General features: G+C 41.3%; 2 protein-coding genes across 9 annotated transcripts in view; one reads left to right on the forward strand and one right to left on the reverse strand.

Moving 5' to 3' along the window:
* Positions 1 to 681, reverse strand: part of LOC132397336 (coiled-coil domain-containing protein 34-like) — a 30,100-nt gene extending 29,419 nt beyond the window's left edge. For 2 of the 3 annotated variants that reach the window (XM_059975990.1, XM_059975988.1), the window contains exon 1: positions 501 to 681. In XM_059975990.1, the coding sequence (XP_059831973.1) occupies positions 501 to 666 (166 nt within the window). In that variant the 5' untranslated portion in view covers positions 667 to 681. The remainder of the gene's footprint in view (positions 1 to 500) is intronic. The other variant, XM_059975989.1, reaches the window with a different exon arrangement.
* LOC132397337 (uncharacterized) lies at positions 655 to 27,212 on the forward strand. 6 transcript variants are annotated; one of them, XM_059975994.1, is made up of 4 exons: positions 692 to 773; positions 1,071 to 1,257; positions 24,475 to 24,619; positions 24,901 to 27,212. In XM_059975994.1, the coding sequence occupies exon 4, from the start codon at positions 25,212 to 25,214 to the stop codon at positions 26,094 to 26,096; it is 885 nt and encodes a 294-aa protein (XP_059831977.1). In that variant the 5' UTR covers positions 692 to 773; positions 1,071 to 1,257; positions 24,475 to 24,619; positions 24,901 to 25,211; the 3' UTR covers positions 26,097 to 27,212. The 6 variants fall into 6 exon arrangements, with proteins under 6 accessions (XP_059831975.1, XP_059831977.1, XP_059831974.1 ...); XM_059975992.1 differs by lacking the exon at positions 1,071 to 1,257 and having other exon boundaries at positions 655 to 773; positions 24,516 to 24,619; XM_059975991.1 differs by lacking the exon at positions 1,071 to 1,257 and having other exon boundaries at positions 695 to 773.
* Positions 27,213 to 27,475: the final 263 nt, after the last annotated feature.

Raw genomic sequence — 27,475 nt, forward strand, 5'->3', positions numbered from 1 at the left:
TTTCAAGCCTTGGAACAAATATGTACTGGAAGAACAACTGACAACAAAACATCGATTTACTGATAGCCAAGCCTTTGAACCATTTAATCATGAAATCAGTGGGTTTCCCCTCCTGATTCAGCATGTCAAAAGTTGTTTGTGTGTATGTAGCAAACTCAAAAGATGGGAAAACAACGACAGATGATGAAATTCTAAAATAAAGATCAGTTAACCTGTCAACTTGATAAACAAAATTATGCTTATTTCTCTTTACATCGCCTTTACGAACTAATAGCCCATCACACTACAGGACGAATGAGTTGCGCTCAGTTGTCCTGTAGAACCCTTTCCCACACTACAATTTTATTTTGCAAAGGACCCTCCTTTTACACAGTGTGGGCCGTGCAGAGCTACTGAACTTGGTCCTGTGGGGTCGGCACTTCTGCAAAGTGTCGCTGCCATTAACCCAACCCACGGCGGACTCATTACCCTCCCATCCCACCGCCAGGTCACGTCTTTACCTTGACTCGCATCGGCTTGTGCCTCGGCAGCCTTAAACCTCCCGCCCGCCGCTAACTCGGCCTCCTCCCGGGCCCTGCCGCTACCCAGAATCCACAGCGCCAGGCGCCGTATCGACCAATCAAGGCCGAGCAGAGGCTCGGAGGGACGCGGTGGCGTGGTCTCCATGGCAGCGCGTCAGTCCCCGGCGTCCGGAGCTGATCGGCTGTGGGCAAATCTGCGCAGCGAAACCACGTCGTGAAAGCAGCTTTGCAACTCATGTTTCATTCCAAACGGTTAGCCATTCTTTCTTTGTTACCATAGAACCATTAAAGCACAGAAACAGGCCTTTTGGCTCTTACTGGCTGTGCCGAACCATTTTTCTGCCTAGTCCCACTACCACTCTCTGACTTCTCCCATTGAGCCAATGATTAATCCAGTTTACTACCTCACCATGTATATGTAGCGACTGAATCTTCCTAACTCACCTCCCATGCGGAACCTTCTTTTTACTCCTTCTCCTTTCACAGTCCATGGGCACAAACACGCCTTCCATGCAAATCAACTATTTTCTCACCTTTCTTCCATTTTAGTGTACTAAACTTGGTGTTCGGAACAAATGATCCTCAGTTTGTAACCAGACTCCTATCCAGAGGTGGGAGTTTTGTAATGAAGATAAACACGGTGTATCCACATGACTTTTGGTATCTTGACAAAGGAGAAGGGGCATTGATCTGAATCATTAATTCTGTATCTCTCTCCACCCATACTGTTCGACCAGTTGAGTATTTGCTATTTTTTTTATTTCTAATTCCTAGCGTATGTAGATTTATTTTGTGGTTTTTTAACCTCAGTTAAGCAGAAGTTTTGGTACATCCTTGAGTTTAAATTTTAATAAAAGTAATCCTGTAACTGCAAATTTTTTAAAGTTTTACAGATTCACTGATGAACAAAGTATGCTTTAATCACACAGTTTATATATACCCTGCAAAATTATGGTGGAAATCTAACTTTCCTTGGAGCAATTAAATGGACAAAAAATTGTAATGATGTCCAAATTCTATAAAGAAATATAAGCAACTAATATACCTCATGGTGACCACATTTACCCCATGTTTGACTACAAATCACAGGTCAGGACAATGTCGGTACACAACTTCAACAAGAACAGCTGCAGTTTTTCATCCTTAATTGGTTGTCATCAAAGTCAATGGGGATTGGGGTTGTGTGGTAAAATGAATCTCAGCAAGATGTGTCATGCACCTGGAAGGAGGTCAGAATTGTAATCAATGTACAAATTGAGAGGAGGAAGAGAAAGTACAACAAAAACAGTTTCTCATTTAATTGATGTTGGGGTATACAAAACTTGCAATCTTTCATTTTTGCGTGGAATGTATGGAATATAGTCAATTTTTATCAATTTATTGTTGACAGTTATTTCATAAGAACATAAGAAATAGGAGCAGGAGTAGGCCATGTGGCCCATCAAGCCAACTGTGCCATTCAATGAGATCATGGCTGATCTGGTCATGGACTCATTTCCACCTACCTGCCTTTTCCCCGTAAACCTTAATTCCCCTACTATGCAAAAATCTATCCAACCTTATCTTAAATATATTTATAGATGTAGCTTCTACTATTTCATTGGGCAGAGAATTCCACAGATTCACCACTGTCAGGGAAAAGCAGTTCCTCCTCATCTCCATCCTAAATCTACTCCCTCTAATCTTGAGGTTATGTCCCCTAGTTCTAGACTGACCCACCAGTGGAAAAAACTTCCCTGCCTCTATCGTATCTGTCCCTTTCGTTATTTTATAGGTTTCTATAAAATCTCCTCTCATTCTTCTGAATTCCAGCGAGTTCAGTCCCAAGCGACTCAATCTCCTCATTGTCTAAACCCTTCATCCTCTGGAACCAACCTGGTGATCCTCCTCTGCATCACCTCCAAGGCTGTCTTTCCCCACCCTTACTGTCCTTGCTTTTTAACTGGAATATAGTTTTGTTGAGCACCATGAAAAATCCCTTTGAAAGTCTTCCACTATTCCTTTACCATCCCACCATATAACCTGTGTTCCAGTCTAGCTAAATCCTCCCTCATCCCATTGTAGTCTTCGTTGTTTAGGCATAATAGATTTTTGATTGAATTATTGCACCCTCCATTTGTACGGAAAGCTTAATCATACTGTGATCACTCTTTCCAAGAGGATCCCTGACTATGAGATCTTTAATTTTACCTGTCTCATTGCACAGGATCAGATCTAAGAAAGCACATTCCCTTGTAGGCTCAGTAACATGCTGTTCAAGAAAGCCATCATGGATGCAATCTATGAAGTCGTCCTCAGACTGCCTTGACCAACTTGATTCACCCAATCTATGTGCAAGTTAAAATTCCTCATGATAACTGCAGTTCCATTCTTACATGCCTCAAATATTTCTCTGTTTATTGCCTGTGCCACTGCAGTATTATTATTTGGTGGTCAATAGACAACTCCCACCAGTGATTTTATCCCCTTATTATTCTTAATCTCTGCCCAGATGGATTCAACATTCTGCTCCTTAGATCTCATATCGTCTCTCACTATCACCTTGATCTCACCTTTAATTAAGAGCACTTCCCCATCTCCCTTACCCTCCTGCCTATCCTTCCGTATTACCTGATACCCTCAAATATTTAATTCCCAACCCTCTCCACCCTGCAACCACTTCTCTGTAACGGTGACTAAATCATACCCCTTTGTACTGATTTGTGCCAGAAGTTCACTGACCTTCTTTTGAATACTATAAGTGCCCTTACACTCATTGTGCTTTTAAAATCTTGAAATCTTTAACTCTTTTACACTTGACTTTTCTTCATGCCACTCTTTCTTTTCTCTTTTTGCTTTATCTTTATCCACACTTTTCTTTTTTACTTTATCCATATTTCCCCAATCTGTTGAACCCCCCCCCCCACTATTTAGTTTAAAGCCCTATCCACAGCCGTAGTTATGCAATTTGCGAGGATGCAGATCCCATCAGAGGGAGCCCGTCCCATTGGTATAGCTCCCTCCTTTTCCAATACTGGTGCAAGTTTCCCATGAATTCAAACCCACTTCTTCTCCAGCAATATCTGAGCCACGCATTTAACTCTCTAATCTTCTTGACCCTGTGCCAATTTGCACATGGCTCAGGTAGTAATCTAGAGATTGCTACATTTTTGATTCTGCTTTTTAATTTAGTCCCCAGCTGTTCAAATTCCCTCAGCAGAACCTTTCCTCATTCTAACTATGTCATTGTTACCCACATGGACCACAACAACTGGGTCTTTCCCCTCCCGCTGCAAATTCCTCTGCAGATCAAATAAGATGCCCAAACCCAGGCACCAGACATGCAACACAGCTCAATCCTCACAACAGAGAACTCTGTCTATTGCCCTGACTATCACCAATTACCACTGTATTTCTCTTTTTTCCCCCCTCTTGAATGGCTCCCTGAACTACTGTGCCATAGTGAAGTTGTTCATCCTTCATACAGCCCCCACTCTCATCCACACAGGGAACAAGAATCTCAGATCTGTTGGACAACCTCAAGAACTGAGGCTCTTCCAGCACTAACTCTTGGATCCCATTACCTGCCTCACTCACAGTCACACCCTCTTGTCCCCGACCACAGACCGAATCTGAGGCAGCTAATCTAATGGGTGTGACTACCAGATAACTTCCCCTCCCTGATGTGCCACAGTGTTTGAAGCTCAGATTCAAGGTCATCAACTTTGAGCCTGAGTTTCTCGAGCAGCCAACACTTGGTGCAGATGTGGTCACCAGGAAGCACAATGGGTTCCAGCAGTTCCCACATCATGCAGCTACAGCATATCACCTGATCCTGCATCATCCCTACTTTATTTACAGACAGACAGACAGACATACTTTATCGAGCCCGAGGAAAATTGGGTTTCGTTGCAGTCGCACCAACCAAGAATAGTGTAGAAATATAGCAATATAAAACTGTAAATAATTAAATAATAAGTTAATTATTCCAAATGGAAATAAGTCCAGGACCAGCAGTTTGATGGCCACAGGCAGGATTGACTTCCTATGACGCTCAGTGTTGCATCTCGGTGGAATGAGTCTCTGGCTGAATGTACTCCTGTGCCTAACCAGTACATTATGGAGTGGATGGGAGACATTGTCCAAGATGGCATGCAACTTGGACAGCTTCCTCTTATCAGACACCACTGTCGAGAGTCCAGTTCCACCCCCACAACATCACTGGCCTTACGAATGAGTTTGTTGATTCTGTTGGTGTCTGCTACCCTCAGCCTGCTGCCCCAGCACACACCAGCAAACATAATAGCACTGGCCACCACAGACTTGTAGAATACCCTTAGCATCATCTGGCAGATATTAAAGGACCTCAGTCTTCTCAGGAAGTAGAGACGGCTCTGACCCTTCTTGTAGACAGCCTCAGTGTTCTTTGACCAGTTCAGTTTATTGTCAATTCATATCCCCAGGTATTTGTAATCTGCCATGTCCACACTGACCCCTTGGATGGAAACAGGGGTCACCGTTGCCTTAGCCCTCATCAGGTCCACCACCAGCTCCTTAGTCTTTTTCACATTAAGCTGCAGATGATTCTGCTCACACCATGTGACAAAGTTTCCCACCGTAGCCCTGTACTCCACCTCATCTCCCTTGCTGATGCATCCAACTATGGCAGAGTCATCAGAAAATTTCTGAAGATGGCAAGACTCTGTGCAGTGGTTGAAGTCTGAGGTGTAGATGGTGAAGAGAAAGGGAGACAGGACAGTCCCCTGTGGAGCCCCAGTGCTGCTGACCACTCTGTCTGACACACAGTGTTGCAATTGTACGTACTGTGGTCTGCCAGTCAGGTAATCAATAATCCATGACACCAAGGAAGCATCCACCTGCATCACTGTCAGCTTCTCACCCAGCAGAGCAGGGCGGATGGTGTTGAACACACTGGAGAAGTCAAAAAACATGACCCTCACAGTGCTCACCAGCTTGTCCATACAAAATGTTCCTGGACATGTTATTGGAGTATTAATTCATTTCATGCTAAGCCACAAAAAGCAACATTCCAGCAAAAGACCAGATGTTTAGGCAAAGAGCTAAAATCTATAGAGCTTCATGAGGTGAGAGGCAAGCAGGTTAAGGCAGGGAATTGCAAAGCCTTGTTAATTGAAAATGATCACTTATGGTGTAGTGCTCAAGGGCTCAGAGTTAAAGAATTGTTTAAATCTGATTAAGGGTCTTTGAAATTAAGTATTAACTTTTATTTTTCCTCTAATGCTGCCTGACTTACTGAGTGTTTCTGTTCCTATTTTGATTTGGAGGTGATAACAAAGAAAGGAGGAAGGGTACAAAAATCATCTTTGAAAACAAGGACTACTTAAAAATTGATATTATTTAAGGACGGAGTCAGTGCAGGTCAGCAAGCAAAGTGGATAGGCAAATAATACTTAAGTTAGGAATTTTGATGATGAGATTTCTGTAGTAAGGTTGCAGAAATGGGTGGAATCCACTAGCATTTACTAAGGCTAAGAGGGAAGTTTTCAATGCAGATTACCCACGTCCAGGGCAGAATTGGGAAATATTAGGTCAGTAGAGCTAGTCAATCTGAGTCATGACCATATGAGGTCTAAAGCTCATCCTCCTCAACCTCAAATATGACACCCTGGTTGTAAATGCCTTTGTTCAGTTTCTGACAATTATGAGGAAGAGGGATACTGTTAGTGGCTTTGGGACAAACTTCATTATGTGAGATTGTAGATTATGCTTGGTCTCTGTAATGTAAAGAACAATCAACATTCATCAAAAGTCTATTTGTTACGAAGCATGAAAATCCAGACAGTAGAGATGAGTGATTTCTAAAATAAGAGTTAAAGTTCAAAAAGTTCAGAGTAAACTTATTATCAAAGTACATATATGTCACCACATACAATTCTGAGATTTGTTTCCTTTGGGGCATTTGCAGTAAATACCGGGAAACACAAAAAAATCAATGAAAAACTGCACACAACAAGATGGACAGACAACCAATGGACAAACCACAGAATACAAAGAGAATAAAAATGAACAAATGAGCAAAAAATACCCAGTACATGAGTCACTGAAAGTGAGTCTATAGTTTGTAGGATCAGTTCAGTAATTGGGGTGAATGAAGTTATCCCCTCAAGGCAAGAGCCTGACGGCTGAGAGGTAATAACTGTTCCTAAACCTGGCGGTGTGGGTCCTGATGTATTGTACCTCGTTCCTGATGACAGCAGTGAGAAGAAAGCTTGGCCTGGATAGTGGTGGTCTCTGATGATGGATACTGGTTTCCTGCAACAGTGCTCAATGGAGGGGAGGGCTTTGCCCGTGATGTGCTGGGTGATATGCACTACTTGTTGTAGGTTTTTCCATTCAAAGGCATTGCTGCTTCTATACCAGGTCATAATGTGATGAGTCAGTATACCCTCCACTGCACACCTATAGAAATTTGTCAAAACTTTAGATGACAAGCCAAATCTTTGAAAACCTTTAATGAAGTAGAGGCATTGCCATGCTTTCTTCGTAAGGTCACTTACGTGATGGACCCAGGAAGAGAATCTCTGAAATGATAATGCCAAGGCATTTAAAGTTGCTGATCTTCTTCACTTCTTATCCCCCAATGAAGACTTTCTCATGGACTTCTGGTTTCCTCTTCCTGTAGTCAATAATCAACCACATTAAGTGAGGGGTTGTTGTTGTGACACTGAAAGTCAAGCTGAATAATCTCCCTCCTGTATGTTCATTACCACTTTTGATTCAGTCAACAATGATAGTGTCATCAGCAAACATAAATATATTGAAGCTGTGCTTTGCCTCATAGTCATAAGTATAAAGCAAGTAGAGCAAGGGGCTGAGCACACAGCCTTGTGGTGCACCTGAGGTGATGGAGGTTGTGGAGGAGATATTGTTGCCAAACCGAACTAACTGGTGTCTGCGAGTGAGGAAATTGAGGATCCAGTTGCATGAGGAGGTACTGAAGCCTAAGTCTTGGAGTTTATTAATTAGTTTTGAGGGGATGATAGTGTTGAATATGTAGCTGTAGTCAATGAAGAGCATTCTGATGTATGTATTTTCACTGTCAAGATGTTCCAGAGCTGAGTGAAGAGTCAACGACATGGCATCTGCTGTTGACTACCATTACATATCTAGACCACAAATCTGATCACATTGCTGTCCTCCTCCTCCCTGCATAGAGGCAGAAACCACTATCCAGAGATAAGGACAACAAAGAGCTTGTCATGGGAGGTGGGGGACTGGCGATAATATTGCTTCAAGTTGGTGGACTGGAACGTGTTCAAGGACTCATCAGAAGAAATGGTTGTCACAGACTTTATAAAAACAGTCACAGACAAGTGTGTTCCCACAAAATCATCCAGAGTCTTCCCCAACCAGAAGCCCTGGATGAACAATGAGAACTGCAGTCTGCTATTGGCCTGAGTAGTGCATTCAGGTCTGGCGACAAAGAAAGATTCGAGAGGTTCAAGTACGATCTCTGGAAAGCCACCTCATGTGTGAAGTGGCAATTCTGGATCCAACTTGAATCACTGAAGGAGGCTCAATAGATGTGGCAGAGCTTGAATGCGATTAACTCTTCCAAAGTGAAACTGAATGACATACAGTACTGTGCAAAAGTCATAGGCACCCTAGATTTTTCTGTAAGGTTTCAGATAGTATGGACTCCACAGAGCCCTGATCTCAGTGTCATCGAGACTGCCACGGATTTCCTGGTGAGACAGAAGCAAGTGAGCAGCCAAAGTTGAAATCAGAATCAGGTTTAATATTACTGGCATATGTCATGAAATGTCATGTCATTTGTGGCAAGTCCTCCAAGAAGCTTAGAACAACCTAGCAGCCGATTTTCTAATAAAACTCCATGACAGTGTACCTAAGAGAATTGATGCAGTTTAAAGTCAAAGTGTGGTCACACCAAATATAGATTTGATTTAGTTTTTACTGTTTACTGCTCTTTATAGTAAACCTTTTGATACTTAGATACTTTTTATTTTGTTATGTTTGAAAGCATCTTTCACTTTACATGTGCCCAAGACTTTTGCACAAGGTCTTGCTTTGACCTTCAAAAAAAGAAGAAGCCTTTACAAACACCTAAAGGTCCCGATGACCCTGTGATTTCTGTGACTGAGTCTGACATGAAAACATCCTTTAGGAGGGTGAATACATGGAAAACATCCGGTCCAGATGAGGTACCTAGCTGAGTAATAAATAAAGACTGTGCTAATCAACTAACTGGAGTGTTCACCGATATTTTTAACCCCTCACTTTGACAGTGTGTGGTACCCACCTGCTTTAGGCAGGCTTCAATTATACCAGTGCCTAAGAAGAATGTAGTAAACTGCTTCAAAGACTATCATCCAATAGCACTTACATCCACTGTGATGAAGTACTTTGAGAGGTTGGTGATGAAACATATCAACTCCTGCCTGAGAAGTGACTTGGATCCACTCTCAATTGAAAGGTTTCAAAAGTACATTTAATGTCAGAGGAATGTATACAATATACATCCTGAAATTCTTTTTCTTCACAAACATCCACAAAAACAGAGGAGAACCCCAAAGAATGAATGACAGTTAAATGTTAGAACCCCAAAGTCCCCCCCAACTCCACCCACCCACTCATAAACAGCAGCAAAGCGATGAGCCCCCAGCAGCAAAAAGAAACATCAGCACCCCCCCACCGAGCACTCAAACATGCATCAATAAAGACACAGACTTGCAGTACCCCAAAGACTACTCGTTCACCCTGTAATTCGACATACTACAGCCTCTCTCTCTCCCCAATAAGGGAAAAAGAGGCATCCCTGTTTCACAGCGGGAGGGGAGACATAACAAACAACTCACTGACTTACGATGTTAAAATCTGTTACGTCGCTTCTTCTGAGCTCTGTGCCCAAAGAACTCGGGACTCTAGGCACACAACCAGCAGCCAGCTTGCTGCTGTTGATCTTCCATCTCCCACGGCACACCAATTTTCTTTGGTGGCACCAGCCTCCAGTCTGAAATCCTGCAATCCTATAGGCGCATTAGTCTTCTAGGCTGCATCCTTGGCATATCAAATAGAGGTCAGTCATGAGACCCCAAGAGCCTGTCCCATTCCTGCAAAGAACCAAAGTCAGCATGTAACTCCATGTCACTGTCTTCAAAAGAAAGGGAAAAATTGAGATATTAAAGATAGAAATAGAATTGTTTCCGAAGATGCAAACAAAGGATCATTCTTCTAAGCTCCTAAGCAATTTGTCTACTGTGTTAACAGGTTCACAGCAGATGCCATTTCATTGGCTCTTCACTCAACCCTGGAACAAATAGACAACACAGACGCATACATCAGCATGCTCTTTATTGATTACAGCTTAGCATTCAATACTAACATTCCTTCAAAACTAATCAATAAGCTTCAAGACCTTGGCCTCAATACTTCCTTGTACAATTGAATCTTTGATTTCTTTATTTGCAGACCCCAGTTAGTTCAGATAGGCAACATCTCCTCCACAATCTCCATCAACACTGGTGCAGCTCAAGGCTGTGTGCTTAGTCCCCTGCTCTACCCATATTATACGCATGACTGTTAGGCTAAGCACAGTTGCAAAACCATATTTAAGTTTACTGTCAACACTACTGTCATTGGCCAAATAAAAGGTGGTGAAAAATCAGCAAATAGAAACCAAATGAAAATCTGCCTGAGTATTGCTACAACAACCTCCCACTCAATGTTAACAAGAACAAGGAGCTGATTATTGACTTATGGCGGTCCATGAGCCAGTCTTCAGAGGAGAATCAGAGCTGCAGAGGGTCAGCAACTTTAAATTCCGCAGTGTTATCACTTCAGAGAATCAGTCCTGGTTCCAGCACATTAATGCAGTTATGAAGAAAGCATGGCAGTGCCTCTTCTTCCTTAGAACTTTGATTAGATTTGACATGACATCCCAAACTGACAAAGTTCTCTAGCTATGTGGTGGAGGGCATATTGACAGCTTGCATCGTGGCCTGGTATGGAAACATCATTTCCCTTGAACAGAAAATCCTACAGAAAGTAGTGGATACTTCTTCCTTAACCTCTAAATGCCCCAACATAATTATACACTCAGCACTGATCTCTTGGTCTTCCATGTCCTTTCTCTTGGTAAATACTGACGCAAGGTACTCATAAAGTACCTCACTCACATTCTCCGCATCCAAGCAACTAACATAGTCCCTCAAGGGAGGCTAATCCAGAAGATTAATATGCATGGGGTTTCCAGTGAATCAGCTGTTTAAATTCAGAACTGGCTTGCGCACAGAAGACAGAGGGTAGTGGTTGAAGCGACTTATTCAAGTTGGAGGTCTAAAATTTGCAGTGTTCCATAGGGATCTTTGCTGGGACCTCTGCAGTTTGTGACGTAACTAAAAGACTGGATGAAAATGTAAATGGGAGTGTTAGTAACTTTGCAGATGACACCAAAATTGGTGGAATGGCAAAATTGGTGGAATTGGTGGAGAAATGGCAGATGGAGTTTAACCCAGATAATGTGAGGTGCTGCAGCTTGGTAGGGCTAATGCAATGAAAGAGTACACTGTTAAGGGTATTACCCTTACCAGTATAGCTGAGCAGAGAGAAATTGGTTACACAGGTCAATAGGGTCATTATGGAATGCTTACTTTTATTAGTTGCAGCACTGAGTTCAAACTTTAGTTGTAACTTGAGAAAACGCTGGTTAGGCTACACTTGGAGTATTGCATACATTTCTGGTTGCCCGAATATAGGGCAGATTTTGAGGCTTTGCAGAGGGTAAAGAAGAAGTTTATCAGGATATAGCTTGGTTTAGAGGGCACGTGCTATCACGAGAGGCTGGACAAACTTGGGTTATTTTCTTTAGAGCGGTGGAGGTTGTGGGGAATTCTGATAGAGGTGTATAAGATTATGAGAGGTTAAACAGAGTAGAGAGAGTATCAGAGTGTGCTGGATGCCCAGAATGTGCTGCCTGTTACAGTGATAAAGGTAAATACACTGGAGGCTTTTGAGAGATGTTTAGATAGACACATGAACATGAGGAAGATAGGGGGATACAGACATTGTATGGATATGGAGGAATTAGCTTTTGAGGGTTTTTGATTTACTTTTTATCTGGCTTGGGACAACATTTGGGTCAAAGGACCTGTTCCTGTGCTGTTCTATGTTCTACTGCTATGTTTTGTAACTTCAAAACATTAAACTAATGGAAGACACTCGACTCTGAAATGTGAGTCTAACTTCATGTTCACCTTAAGCAAGGTGAGTAACATGTCATGTGGTAGCATGATAATGTTTGGAGTTCAAGTATTTATATATATAACTTATAATGCATAATTTAAACTAACAAGAATGTTCAATGTATTTACAATATTACTTAAATACCACTGAAATATTAAATACACAGCACTCCTCCATGCTTAGCTGTAAATTCCAACTGAATAGAAAATGCATCTCAACTATATGCACAGTATACTACATAATACAACTAATTTTTTTTAATGCTAGGAGCATTGTAAGAAAGGTGGATGAGCTTAAAGCGTGGATTGATACCTGGAATTATGATGTTGTAGCTATTAGTGAAACATGGTTGCAGGAAGGATGTGATTGGCAACTAAATATTCCTGGATTTAGTTGCTTCAGGTGTGATAGAGTAGGAGGGGCCAGAGGAGGAGGTGTTGCATTGCTTGTCCGAGAAAATCTTATGGTGGTGCTTTGGAAGGATAGATTAGAGAGCTCCTCTAGGGAGGCTATTTGGGAGGAATTGAGGAATGGGAAGGGTGTGGAAACACTGATAGGAGTGTATTATAGGCCACCTAATGGGGAGCGTGAGTTGAAAGAGCAAATGTGTAAGGAGATAGCAGATATTTGTAGTAAACACAAGGTGGTGATTGTGGGAGATTTTAATTTTCCACACGTAGACTGGGAAGCTCATTCTGTAAAAGGGCTGGATGGTTTAGAGTTTGTGAAATGTGTGCAGGATAGTTTTTTGCAACAATACATAGAAGTACCGACTAGAGATGGGGGAGTGTTGGATCTCCTGTTAGGGAATGCGATAGGTCAGCTGACAGATGTATGTGTTGGGGAGCACTTCGGGTCCAGTGATCACAATAGCATTAGCTTCAATATAATTATGGAGAAAGACAGGACAGGACCTAGAGTTGAGATTTTTGATTGGAGAAAGGCTAACTTTGAGGAGATGCGAAGGGATTTAGAGAGAGTGGATTGGATCAAGTTGTTTTATGGGAAGGATGTAATAGAGAAATGGAGGTCATTTAAGGGTGAAATTATGAGGGTACAGAATCTTTATGTTCCTGTTAGGTTGAAAGGAAAGGTTAAAAGTTTGAAAGCACCATGGTTTTCAAGGGATATTAGAAATTTGATTCGGAAATAGAGGGATGTCTACAATAGATATAGGCAGCATGGAGTAAAGGAATTGCTCGAGGAATATAAAGAATGTAAAAGGAATCTTAAGAAAGAGATTAGAAAAGCTAAAAGAAGATACGAGGTTGGTTTGGCAAATAAGGTGAAAATAAATCCGAAAGGTTTCTACAGTTATATTAAAAGCAAGAGGATAGTGAGGGATAAAATTGGCCCCTTAGAGAATCAGAGTGGTCAGCTATGTGTGGAGCCGAGGGATATGGGAGAGATTTTGAACGATTTCTTCTCTTCGGTATTCACTAAGGAGAAGGATATTGAATTGTGTAAGGTGTGGGAAACAAGTAAGGAAGTTATGGAACCTATGACAATTAAAGAGGTGGAAGTACTGACGCTTTTAAGAAATTTAAAAGTGGATAAATCTCCGGGTCCTGACAGGATATTCCCCAGGACCTTGAGGGAAGTTTGTGTAGAAATAGCAGGAGCTCTGACGGAGATCTTTAAGATGTCATTAGAAACAGGGATTGTGCCGGAGGATTGGCGTATTGCTCATGTGGCTCCATTGTTTAAAAAGGGTTCTAGAAGTAAGCCTAGCAATTATAGACCTGTCAGTTTGACATCAGTGGTGGGTAAATTAATGGAAAGTATTCTTAGAGATAGTATTAATAATTATCTGGATAGACAGGATCTGATTAGGAGTAGCCAGCATGGATTTGTGCGTGGAAGGTCATGTTTGACAAACCTTATTGAATTTTTTGAAGAAGTTACGAGGAATGTTGATGAGGGTAAGGCAGTGGATGTAGTCTATATGGACTTCAGCAAAGCCTTTGACAAAGTTCCACATGGAAGGTTAGTTAAGAAGGTTCAGTCGTTAGGTATTAATGCTGGAGTAATAAAATGGATTCAACAGTGGCTAGATGGGAGATGCCAGAGAGTAGTGGTGGATAATTGTTTATCGGGATGGAGGCTGGTGACTAGCGGGGTGCCTCAGGGATCTGCTTTGGGCCCAATGTTGTTTGTAATATACATAAATGATCTGGATGATGGGGTGGTAAATTGGATTAGTAAGTATGCCGATGATACTAAGGTAGGAGGTGTTGTGGATAATGAGGTGGGTTTTCAAAGCTTGCAGGGAGATTTATGCCGGTTAGAAGAATGGGCTGAACGTTGGCAGATGGAGTTTAATGCTGAGAAGTGTGAGGTTCTACATTTTGGCAGGAATAATCCAAATAGAACATACAGGGTAAATGGTAGGGCATTGAGGAATGCAGAGGAACAGAGAGATCTAGGAATAACTGCATAGTCCCTGAAGGTGGAGTCTCATGTAGATAGGGTGGTGAAGAAGGCTTTTGGAATGCTGGCCTTTATAAATCAAAGCATTGAGTACAGAAGTTGGAATGTAATGTTAAAATTGTACAAGGCATTGGTAAGGCCAAATTTAGAATATTGTGTGCATTTCTGGTCACCGAATTATCGGAAAGATATCAATAAATTAGAGAGAGTGCAGAGGCGATTTACTAGGATGTTACCTGGGTTTCAGCACTTAAGTTACAGAGAAAGGTTGAACAAGTTAGGTCTCTATTCATTGGAGCGTAGAAGGTTGAGGGGGAATTTGATCGAGGTATTTAAAATTTTGAGAGGGATAGATAGAGTTGACGTGAACAGGCTGTTTCCATTGAGTGTAGGGGAGATTCAAACTAGAGGACATGATTTGAGAGTTAGGGGGCAGAAGTTTAAGGGAAACACGAGGGGGTATTTCTTTACTCAGAGAGTGATAGCTGTGTGGAATGAGCTTCCTGTAGAAGTAGTAGAGGCCAGTTCAGTTGTGTCATTTAAGGTAAAATTGGATAGGTATATGGACAGGAAAGGAGTGGAGGGTTATGGGCTGAGTGCGGGTAGGTGGGACTAGGTGAGATTAAGAGTTCGGCACGGACTAGGAGGGCCGAGATGGCCTGTTTCCGTGCTGTGATTGTTATATGGTTATATGGTTATATAAAGACACCCACAACCTAGTAAACTTTTAAGTAGTCCCATTCCGGCCTAAATATTTCATTGTTGTGGATGGTTTCTTACTCTTTTGGGATAATATCTTTCCTAACAAGGAGGAACACTCTGCTTGGCAGGTGTGACTTGTGTATGTGAAAACAATTTCTGGTCTGGGGCCTTCTCTATGGTGGTTGTAGAAGTTGATTCTGAGACTGCAGGAAGTGGTTCTGATAGCTCTGGACACCTTTCTTCTCCTTACTTTTCCTTCTTCTAGTTTGTGCATCTTGATCTTAGGAACGTCCATTTAGTTCACTGGAGTATTGTCTTATTAAATCTTCTATTGCTCCCTTTATGATCTGATCTCTCCTTTTGGCTTCCACATCCAGAACATTATCTGATGAATCCTCTGTTTTCGTATCTCCATTGACTTTTTTTCTCTTTGTCTGTCCATTCATCCAGCTGGGCTTTGGTCTTTGCATCTACTTTAACAAACAGCTTTTTGTCTCCCACTTGAAGTTCATGCAATAACCTTAATGCACACAGAGTAGATTCTGGTTCTTTAAACTCAAAAAAGCTGAATGCTTGCAACTTTCCTGATGCTCCATGAGCTCTAGTTTAAAACTAAGCCACAATTTGTATTTGACTGCCTGATTAGCATATCAGAAGCTTTCTCAGATATATTGCCTACAGAAACTTTTGATGTTGGACCACTGCTTTTGTCACTTCCATGCTTCCTCTGAGTGGTATGGTCCTTGGTCCAATATGCTTTCCAATCAAAGGCACATAGGTCGGCACCAACACCTATTTGTCCTCTTTTGGGCAACAGTTCTTGGTATTCAGCATGGAGATAGTTGTGGCATCATCCAGTACTTTTCTTAATTTGCTTTCAGTTGACTTTATTGGAGGAGATGTGGCATGCCAATTGTCAGTGGATCTCCAATCAAGTTGTAGTTGTCTCAGCCAATCACACCCCCAGAATGCTGGCCCTTCTGTTTTACCACATGCAAGCTCAATGTGGCTTGTTGGTTGTTGTATTTCACTGTCATGTATGTGATTCCCACAGGAGTTATCTTTTCTCCAATATAAGTTCTTTTTTAGATATCTGCAGCCTTCAGTTTAATATCTTTGTAATGCCATTCAAACTCATATTGTGGAACATCTGAAACAGCCAAACCAGTGTCTAAATCAATTTTAATTAATTTGCCATTCACTTCTGGTGTAAGCCATTTTGCTTGCATATTGTTAGTTTTCACAATGTAAATCTTAAGGCTACACAGTCCTGTGTCAGTCTCATCATATTTTTTTATGAACTAGATGTAGATTAGTGCTCTTTTCGAAACTGCAACTTGAATTTTTGTCTTTTTCCTGTCTCTGTGCAGACCATGCTCTTTGTATGTGTTCTCCTTTGTTGCATTTTCTGCAAGTATCAACTTTTAACATGCATTTGTCTAGCTTAGTTGATCCCCTGGCACAATGGCAACACAATTTGTTTAGCCAGGCCAGTTTCTGTACAGACGTTGCTATTTTTTTTTTCATCCTCGCTTTCAATTCCTGACTGCAATTCAATTTTGTCTCTGGTAGCTGTTCCTATGGATACAGCAATTTCAACTAACTTTTAAATGTGAGTTGTGCTTCAGTTAGGGGCTGTTTTAATGAAGGCATTCTTGTAAGATTCCGCAAACTTAAGCAATCTCTCAGTGCATCATTAAGCCCATCACAGAACTAACAATGTTTAGATTATTTCTTGAATTCAGCCATGTTAAACTGAAATGGACTCCCCTTCTTTTTGATTCTGCGTATGAAAACTAAAGCGTTCTGCCACCCATAATGGTTTTGGTTCTAAATGTTCCAACATTATGTTAATGATATCAGCAAATCTCATTTCTGCTGGTTTAGTTGAAGTAGTTAAACTTCTAAGCACTGTATGCCTTTAAACCCAGTACACTCAGCAAAACTAAGACTCACTTTTTATTGGCTATTTCATTTCCTTCAAAATACAGCTGAACTCATTTAGTATACAAAATCCAGTTATAACCCATGCAATTCAATGCATCTATCAATGCGGCCAGCCATTTCTGCTTTTCAAAAACTTATGATTATTATCACCAAGTCCTCACTGTTTATGAGCCCATGAGTTTTGTTTGTTTTCTGTTGTTTTTTTTAATGAAACCTAAGGGATTCTGTAATCAACAAAGATTTTGGATCTAAGTGTTCCTGCATTACTTTCACAATAGCAGCAAAGTTCATTTTTGCTGGTTTGGTTGGAGCAGTTAAACTTCAAAGTAAACTGAATGCCTTTAAACCCAATGCAGTCAGCAAAATTGGTACTCATTTCTCATTGGCTATTTCATTTGCTTCAAAATACTGTTTAATTAGCTCAGAATACACGAGCCAGTTACAAATTGAGAAATCAAACATCTCAATCTTTCCAATGTAGCCAGCCATTGCTGCTCTTTTTTATGATTATTATCACCCGGTACTCACTGTTTCTTGGATTTACTGTGTATGCCCAAAAGAAAATGCATCTCAGAGATGTATATGGTGACATATATATACGTAGTTAATAAATACTTTGAACATTGACTTGTTGTGACAATAGGAAGATTGGAGCAGATGCAAGTCATTCCTCAGGCAGTATGTAAACTATGGTCAGGATCACTCTCTCAGTAAGTTAAATTGATGGCCCTTAATCATTAGATATTCCAGGTCAGGGGAAAAAGAATGCAACAAGTCCAGTACTTCAAAGCATCATGAAGAATTTGTCATGGAACATAGACCCTCAGTTTATGCCCTCTTCAAATTTGCAGTAAAGTCAATCTGGTTCTACAAGTTCCTCAGTCTAGTTGTCATATCTAGCCTTTCCTAAGTGAACCATGTCTCTGTGAAGCAGAGAACACAGCAAATACCCTATTTCCCTCTGATATGGCATCTTGCCCTTAGGTTGTCTATTTTCAGAGACTATAGAGTTGCTATCAAGCTACTGGATAAAGGAAGCTTCACACCCACCAGTTTAGTCTGTCTTGTAGTCTTCCCCTCCTTCTTCTCTTCCGGCCATGGCGATGTATCTTCATCTGCTTAAATGTGCCTTACCAGCATTCCAGAGAGTAGATTCCGCCAAGTCTTTCAGAATATCATAAAATTGGATGTTTGTTAAGATGGTTTAAAAGCACATTCCTTAAGGGAAAAGCATATGCTGCAGATTGCAGTGGTAGTAGTTCAGAAGAGGTATATCTAGAAATTTTGAAGGCATCCCACAAAACATTGCAGTGTGTCACTAACACCATCTTTTACAACACCTTTCAAATTTTGGCTGTTATAATCTAAGACAATAAGGGAGCCGAATTAAGCCATTTGGCCCATCAAGTCTGATTTATTATTCCTCTCAATCCCATTCTCCTCTTCATAATGTTTGATACCTTTACTAATCAAGAACCTATCAACCACTACTTTGATATACCCAATGACTTTGCCTCCAGAGCCATACATAGCAGTGAATTCCACAGATTCAACAAAAGTTCAAAGTAATTATCAAAGTACATAAACATCACCATATACAATCCTGAGATTCATTTTCTTGCAGGCATACTTAACAAATCCATAATAGAGTAATCATGTGATAGAATCAATGAAAAACCGCACCAATGTAGGCACTCAACCGGTGACAACAAACAATGCAAATACAAACAGAAAGAAATAATAATACTAAATACTTAAGCGAGAACATGAGATTAAGAGTCACTTGGAGTCCTTTAGAGTGAGTCCAGAGGTTGTGGAAACATTTCAATGATTGGGCAAGTGGAGTTGAGTTTACGTAATTGCCTTTTGTTCAAGAGCCTGAAGGTTGAGTGGTACAAACTGTTCCTGAAGCTGATGATGTGAGTCCTTAAGTTCCAGTACCTTTTACCTAATGGCAGTAGAGAAAAGAGAGAATACCTTAGGTGGTGGGGGTCCCTGACGATGGATGCTGCTTTCCTGCAACAACAATTTGATAGATGTTTTCAATAGTGGGGGTGGAAGTTGCCAGTGACGGCTGGCCATATCACTACCTTTTGTAGGATTTTCAGTTCAAGGGCATTGATGCATCATACCAGACTTTGATACAGCCAATTAAAATTTTAAAATTAAATACTTAAAATTTTGTCAGAGTTTTAAATGTCATGCTGAATCCTCCCAAACTCCTGAAGAAGTAGAGGTGCTGCCATGCTTTCATTGTAATTACATTTATGTACTGAGTCCAGAACAGGATCTCCGAAACAATAACGCCAAAGAATTTAAAATTGCTGACCCTTCATCTCTGATCCTCTGATGAGGACTGGCTCATGGACTCTGGTTTCATTCTCCTTCAGTCAATAATCAGCTCCTTTGTCCTGATGATGTTGACTAAGAGGTTGTTGTTATGGCATCACTCAACCAAACTTTCAATCTCCTACATACATGCTGATAAGTCACCACCTTTGATTTGACCTATGGCAGTGACATCATCAGCAAACATTAGACCTGTGCTTAGCTACACAGTCATAAGTGTAAAGTTGAGCAGTGGGCTAAGCGCACCGGTGCTGATGGAGGTGATGTTACCAATCTGAACTGACTGGGGTCTGCAAATGAGGGAATTGAAGATCCAAGGAGGTATTGAGGCCTTGAAGCTTATTAACTAGCTTTGAGGGGATGATGGTATTTAATGCAGAGCTGTAGTCAATAAAGAGCATCCTGGTAAATATATCTTTGCTGTGCAGATGTTCTGGGGTTGAGTGAAGAGGTAATGAGATGGCGTCTGCCACAGACCTGTTGCAATAGTAGACAAGTTGGAGCTGATCCAAGCTGTTTCTCAGGCAGGAGATGATATGTTTAATCACTAAACTTTCAAAACACTTCATCTCTGTGGATTTAAGTGCTGCTGAACGATAGTCATTGAGGCAGGTTACCATGTATTTCTTAAGCACTGGTGTATTTGAAGCCTGCTTGCTAAGCACCCACTGGCTATAGAAATACCTCCTCATCTCTGTTCTATATGAGCATTCCTCTATTCTGAGACTAAGCCCTCTGGTCCTAGACTCCCCGCCTATAGGATACATCCTCTCCATGTCCACTCTATCTAGGGCTTTCAATATTTGATAATTTTAAATGAGATCCATCCTCATTCTTCTGAACTCCAATGAGTAAAATGTCTTTTCCTCCCCAGAGGATATGAAGCTTTGAAACCCAAGTAAGCTGCGAAGGCACAGATATTGAATACATTCAGAGCTGAACTACACAACAACAAAATATCTATAGGGGAGATGAGTGTTAAAAGGAATAGGCAAGAAAATGGAATACAGCCTAAGGTAAAGGGCCATGATATATTCAAGATCTGATTTCCTATCTTCCTTGTGTTGATAGTGTTGTTTCGAATATATTCTGGTAATTCTAATCTGGCATGTAAAACTGCATTCTCCTCTCCCCCCCACCCCCATCCCAACCCAACTAGCATATAAAGTATACCACTTTAACAAGCACATTTTGAATTTCTTGTGAAAATCTGGTGCCTTGTAAAAAAATATTCATCCCCCAACCCTTTGTTCACTTAAATAACTACTACAACCAAGGATTTTGACCTATTTAACCAAGATCTTTTTATTAGTGATTCACGCACTCTTTCCACCCCCCCCCCCCACCCTCAACAACCCCACAGCAGAGCCCAAAACGACAGGGAAAAACAGGCAGCATGAAAAACTAAAATTTCAAAAATTGTATGTCAGCAGTTCAAAGGTGTTCATATACATTCGTCAGTACCTAGTTAAACCACCTCTTGTAGCTATTATAGCCCAGTGGTCCCCAACCACAGGGCTGCAAAGCATGTGCTACCGGGTTGCTAGGAAACAATATGATCTGGTGGTATAAAGCATTATGAGTCAGCTGCAGTGCATAATATAGCCAGTAGTCTTTTTAGATAAGTCTCTATCAGCTTTGCACAACATGATGGAGCAAGATTTGCCATTCCTCCTTGCAAAATTGCTCAATGTTTTCAGACTGTTGCTGAAAAGCATCACCATAGCATGATACAACTTCCACTATACTTTATAGTAGGATGGTGCTACCTGGCTAATGCGTAGTATTAGATTTATACTGCACGTGCCACTTAGACTTATCTGATCAGAAGACCTTCTTCCACATCTTTACAGTATCTTCTAAATAATGCTTTGCAGCATGTTTATGGGGAAGGATGTGTTCTTTTTTAAAGCCAGGGCTTCTTCCTTGCCACTCTTCCATAAATAACATTTTTTGCAAGGCCTTAGAGATTGTGGAGCTATGAACTTCATCTCCAATTGCAACTGCTGAGAGTGACTGTTAGTGTTTAGGTGACATACTCCTCCAGGAACTAAGTTTAGGGAGATGGCCTGACCTAGCCAGTTGTGGTTGTGGTTTCATGATTTTTCCCTTTTTCCATGTTGGTGCACTGAGTCTACAGTATATTCAGTGCCTTTGAGATGTTCTTGTACCCTTCTCCAGCTTTGTGCTTCTCTGTTATAATTTTACTGACTTTCTAAAATGCTCTCATTTTCATTTTGGGTTGGTCTATTGAAAATCGACCATACTGTTGGATCTTACAAACAGAGGGTTATTTATTCTTGTGAATTCATTGAGAACAGGTGATCCCCTAATTTTCTACATCAAAAAAGCAGGTGAGTTGAAAAGGTAATACTGTATATTGCACCTGAGAAAAGTTAGCAAAGTACTTACAAAGAGGCTGAATACTTCGTCAGCCTCACAATTTTGTTTTTTAGTTTTTCATAAATTGTTGACAGGTTTTGATTTTTTTCCTTTTGATTTGACATGATGCACAATGTTTTGTAGATTAACTCAAATCCCGCTTCAGTATATTTCAAATTTAGAAAACGAGACAGTAAACTGTGAAAATAGTTGTGGGGGCAGAATACTTTTTCAAGGCACAGTATTTCACAGATAAATGTAAGCATAGGCATTTCCAGCAATTAGATAAATTGTGTTAAGAAAAATATTCTTGATACAAAGTTACAGATTATTCTTTTGTACAGTATTATCTTGGTATTCAATACAAGACAGGCAAAGAATTTTTGAAATGTAACTTTATACTTAAACCTTTTACCATGGTTCAAGTGTCTGCAGGGCAAAAAGTACTACAAAATACAAGTTTGTGCTAAGCTTTTTTTTTTACAAAAAAAGGTCAATAGCACAGCAATACTTAAATAATCAGTACAGTAACCTGAAGTTTTATTCAGACAACATTAGGTTACACAGCAGGACCATAAGACATAGGAACAGAATTAGGCCATTCAGCCCATTGAGCCTGCTCCACCATTGCATCATGTAGGGTTAGTACTTTGTTCCGGGTGTCAGATGTGGGAATCTTGGGAATCTTCCAGTCTCCCAAATGGCCATATCTGCACCAGGTGCACCGAGATGCAGCTCCTGAGAGACCAAGTCAGAGATCTGGAGCTATGGCTTGATGACCTACAGTTTATTAGGGAAAGTGAGCAGGAGATAGATAGGAGTTACAAGGAGTTAGTCAACCGGATGCTGTAGGAGTTAGATAAGTGAGTGACTATCAGGGAAGAGATGGGAAGAGCCCAGAAAGTAGAGAGTACCCCTGTGACCATTCCCCACAGTAATCGTTATCTCATTTTGGATGCTGTTGAGGGGGGTGACCTGACAGAGGACAACCACGGTGATCGGGTTGAGCCACAACCACTGAGCCTGGTTCCGTAGTGCAGAAGGGAGAGAAGATGAGGAATGCGGTAGTCATAGGGGATTCCATAGTGACAGGAACAGACAGGAGGTTCTGTCAGCCTGATAGGGATACCCGCATGGTGTGTTGCCTCCCAAGTGCCAGGGTATGGAAGGTCATGGATCGGATGCTGAAGGGAGAGGTGAATAGCCAGAAGTCTTGGTAAAATTGGTACCAATGACATAGGTAAAAAAAAGGGAGATAGTCCTGAAGAGAGAATTCAGGGAGTTGGGTAGGAGGCTGAAAAGCAGGACCTGCAGGGCACTACTGTCGAGATTGCTACCTGTACTACGTGCTAACGAGCACAAGAATAGCATGATCAGGCATATTAATGTGTGGCTGAGAGACTGGTGTAGGGGTCAGGGCTCAGCTTCCTGGATCATTGGGCCATCTTCTGGGGGAGGTTTGACCTGTACGGAAAGGATGGATCACAGCTGAACCCAAAGGGGTCCAATATCTTAGCAGGCAGATTTAACCGAATTGTTAGGGACAGTTTAAACTAATTTGGCAGGGGGATGGGAACCGGAGTGATAGGGCTGAGGAAGGGGAAAACAGAAATAAATCAAAGATAGCATGCAACAGAGATGATAGAAAGGACAGGCAGGGGATGAGGCATACTCACAAACAATGGAATGAGTTACAGGGATCAATAGAGGCATGGTGCGGTTAAAACAGAAAGCAACAAATACTGGACTGAAAGTGTTATATTTGAATGCATGCAGCATAATAAATAAAATGGATGATCTTGAAATTCAGCTACAGAGTGTCAAGTGTGATGTTGTGGCCATATCTGAAACTTGGCTAAAGGATAGCTGCCATTGGGAATTGAATGGTCAAGGATATATGGTGTATCAGAAAGATAGGTAGTAAGCAGAGTGGGTGATGTGGCCCTGTGTATAAGAAAAAATATTAAATCATTAGAAAGAGATGACATAGGATCAGAAGGTGTAGAGTCTCTATGGGTTAAGAAATGAGAAGGGTAAAAAGACCCTAATGGCAGTTGTATACAGGCCTCGAAACAACATCCAGGATGTAGATTACAAATTACAGCAGGAGATTGAAATGGCATGTCAGAAAGGCAATGTCATAATAATTGATGGGGATTTTAACATGAAAGTGAATTAGGAAAACCAGGCCAGTATTGGACCCCAAGAGAAAGAATTTGTAGAATGTCTAAGGCTACGTCCACACTAGAGCGGCTAATTTTGAAAACACCGGTTTCACATAAAAACGATAGGTGTCCACACCAAGCATTTTTGAAAATACCTCCGTCCATATTAAAATGGGTATTTGGGCGAATCTCCTCCTACTGAGCATGAGCAGGACACATCTACCGAAAACAAGCGACATGTTTGGTGTTGAATCTTGCCATGAAAGACTTGGTGTGCGTTTATCCAGTTACAGACTAGAAAAATTTAATTGCTAAATGACGGAGAGCTGTAGGCTCACATGCAGGAGGACTTAAAACTAAAAAAAAAACAAATACTGGAGTGTATGGAGGCAACCGACAGGGAGTTCACGGACAGTATGACCCAGGTGACGACGAACATTGAAAAACTGACTAACTCTGTTGCATTAATAAAGCACCTTGTTAAATGTATAAAACATGTCTGCATCAGTGTTATCTTGTATTTCCATACAATGTTACATTAGGCTGTTACACATCTATTGTCAGAGAAGTACTTGGATAAATAGGTAAACCACCTTCAAACAGGCAAGGACAGAAAACAGGGCAAAGTGAGTGTGTTGCCTTTAAGGCATTTGTTTAGCTTTATTATATTTTCGCTTTAGTAATTTGTTTGTAATCGTTTTCTAGTTAAAGTTAAGGTTGTTGAAAGTAAATTCGTTGTCTGTGATATATCACAGCATGCGATGATGTCACACCCCGGTTTTGCTGCGTCTTGTAGGAAAATACCGGTTTGGAGAAATGAGAAGGAGGGGATTGTGTGTGCAGGATCAGCGCGAGAAAAGTTTTCTTTCTACGCACTAGAAACATCAGAGAAGCAACGCCGTAAGTTCATAAGATAATCGATATGTTGAAGTAAAAATGTTAACGCTAATTCTGTTAAAAGTAATGACGGTTGATAAAGTTTATGTTCTTTGTTATTTAAAAAGTTGCGGATAGTTTAGTGTTGAAGTGTATTTAAAGCAGTTGATGGCGTAAGGAGATTCTGACTGTATGTTGCACTTTAATGTAATACAGTTGTAGTTTTACTTTTGCAAGTATTTATGATGTAAATGTGATGCCAAGAAGGAAACAAATACTGTATATATTTTGTATTTTGTCAACAGTTTTCACCATACGTTAAAGTGGAAGAGCGAACAGTAAACGGTTCATCTTACTGGGATCGCGCCTCATTGACTGGTTTATACTTGGTGTTTAGTTCAGAGTTTTTACACCTGTGCAAGAACACTACAGTGAAAAGGCAGCATTACCAGATGTTTCAAGTCATCACGATCATGGCATCACGATCCAGCATCAAGTTGTTGCCATCCAGCGCCAGGAGCAGTAGGGCATCAACAAATAAGACTGCCCATGCAAGGCTAAAGCAGAAGCCGCTAAGGTCTGAGTGTCATATGCTGAACAGGAAGCAAAATTGGAAATGGAAAAGGCTTCCAGAGAAGCCAAAAACCAGTTGGAAAGGGCAAGGATAAAAGCAGAGTTAGAAGTGCTGACGCTACACCGAGAAGCTGAAGCTCCCTGGGTGGAAGCAGAGATATTAGAAAATACCGAAGAAATGCATGTTCTGGAAGAAGTAAAATCTACTTTAGAAAGGACCCGATTGGAATGCACAAACATCTACGTCCATTCTCAAATAGATTTGAAGATTCGTTCTTCCTCTCCATACTTAAATGCTAACGTCCCACCTCATGAAGAGTCTCAGAGAGGCCCAATTGCATCACATTCATCTGAGGAAGATAATTTTCCCTTGCAACTTCACGACAAATTCAAGAATGAAATGACTGATGACAAATACTTCTCGACACCAAACTTAGCAGCTTTGGCAAGAGAAGAGGCAAAGGCTGAATTCAGATCAGCAAATCCCATAACAAATGTACACCCTCAGTCATATACCCACCGACATATTCCCCCAGCCAGCATGCCACTTGCAGCTGAATCCATGGCACAGTATTTAGCACGACGAGATCTCATCACTTCAGGACTATACCAGTTTGACGATAAACCTGAAAATTACCATGCATGGTACTCATTCGCCAATGCTATCGATGGAGTCCAGCTCGGAGCAACCCAAGAGTTGGATCTAATGACAAAATGGCTGGGAAAAGAATCATGCAAACAGGTGAGATGCATACGTTCAGTGTACATCAACAACCCCAAGCTAGCCTTAAGCAAAGCATGGGAGAGACTTCGGGAGTGCTATGCGGCCCCTGAAATTATTGAAACGGCACTATTTCGACACCTGGAAAATTTTCCTAAGGTGTCAGCCAAAGACAAGAGAGCTCGGAGATCTACTCATGGAGTTTGAAGGCAGTAAAAAAGATAGCTATTTAATTGGCCTGTCATATTTAGATACTTCATACGGAATTAGACCAATCATGGACAAACTTCCATTTGGGCTGCAGGAAAGGTGGGTGTCTGTTGGCTCAGAGTAAAAGGAAAAGAACGATGGTCAATTTCCTCCTTTTGAGTATTTCACTAGGTTTGTGTGTGCAAGGAGGCGAAGAATTGAAACGACCCTAGCTTCATGAGTCCAGGTAGCAGTACAATTCACACCAAGCCAGTCAAATCCACTTCAAATAACTTTAACATCAATAAACCTGTCTCAGTGCATAAAACTGAAGTCTCTACAACTAACAATGACCCTAGCAAGAACTGTCTATTGCACAACAAACCCCACCCCCTCAAAAAATGCAGAACATTTAGGAAAAAACCCCTTGAAGAAAGAATGGCCCTTCTCAAGGAGAAAAAAATGTTTTAAATGCTGTTCCTCTACCTCTCACCTCGCTAAAGAGTATACAATCACCGTGAAGTGCCCAGAATGTAATAGCACTAATCATGATGGGGCCATGCATCCTGGCCCGTTACCACAAACCAACAAAGCTCCTTCACCATCACAACAGGACTGCGGGGAGGGAGAGGCTCACTCCAGGACAACTGTTGTCAGCTCGAGCTGCACAGAAGTTTGCGGTCAAGCTCAGTCAAGCCGTTCTTGTTCAAAGATATGCCTCGCTAAGGTGTACCCTAAGGGAGCCAAAGACAAGGCTATCAAAGCCTATGTAATTCTGGACGACCAGAGCAATCGCTCACTAGTCAGACCAGAGTTCTTTGACTTGTTCAACATTGAGAGTAATCAGTTCCCATACTACCTTAGAACTTGCTCAGGCAGCGCGGAAACTTACGGAAGGAAGGCAGAAGACTTCCAGCTCGAGTCTCTGGATGGTAAAGTTGTCATCTATCTCCCTACACTCTTAGAGTGCAATGAAATTTTGAATAACCACAACAAGATCCCGACACCAAGTGCTGTGCGGCACCAGCTGCATCTTCACCACATTGCCAAGCACATCCCAGAACTGGACCCAAATGCAGAAATACTCCTGCTACTAGGTGGAGATGTTCTCTAGGTGCACAAGGTCAGGCAGCAGGTCAACGGACCACACGACGCCCCTTTTGCCCAACACCTGGATCTGGGCTGGGTGGTGATAGGAGAGGTGTGCCTTGGCAATGTACATAAACCGACAGTCAACACACTCAAGACCAATGTGCTAGAGAGTGGATGCCATTCAATTTTTCAACACTGCACAAGTTTCATGTGTATCGAGGAAGCACGACAAGGCTTTAACAAATGTAAAGTAACCGACAAAACGCTGGGACAGTCAGTCTTCGCTCATACTGAGCATGATAATA

Source organism: Hypanus sabinus, chromosome 7 (genome assembly GCF_030144855.1).
Source record: "Hypanus sabinus isolate sHypSab1 chromosome 7, sHypSab1.hap1, whole genome shotgun sequence".
NCBI classification, from domain to species: domain Eukaryota; kingdom Metazoa; phylum Chordata; class Chondrichthyes; order Myliobatiformes; family Dasyatidae; genus Hypanus; species Hypanus sabinus.

Bases quoted from the DNA above. Each gene is read 5' to 3' on its own strand.
- LOC132397337 (XM_059975992.1), top strand. From the start codon at position 25,212: ATGGAAAAGGCTTCCAGAGAAGCCAAAAACCAGTTGGAAAGGGCAAGG.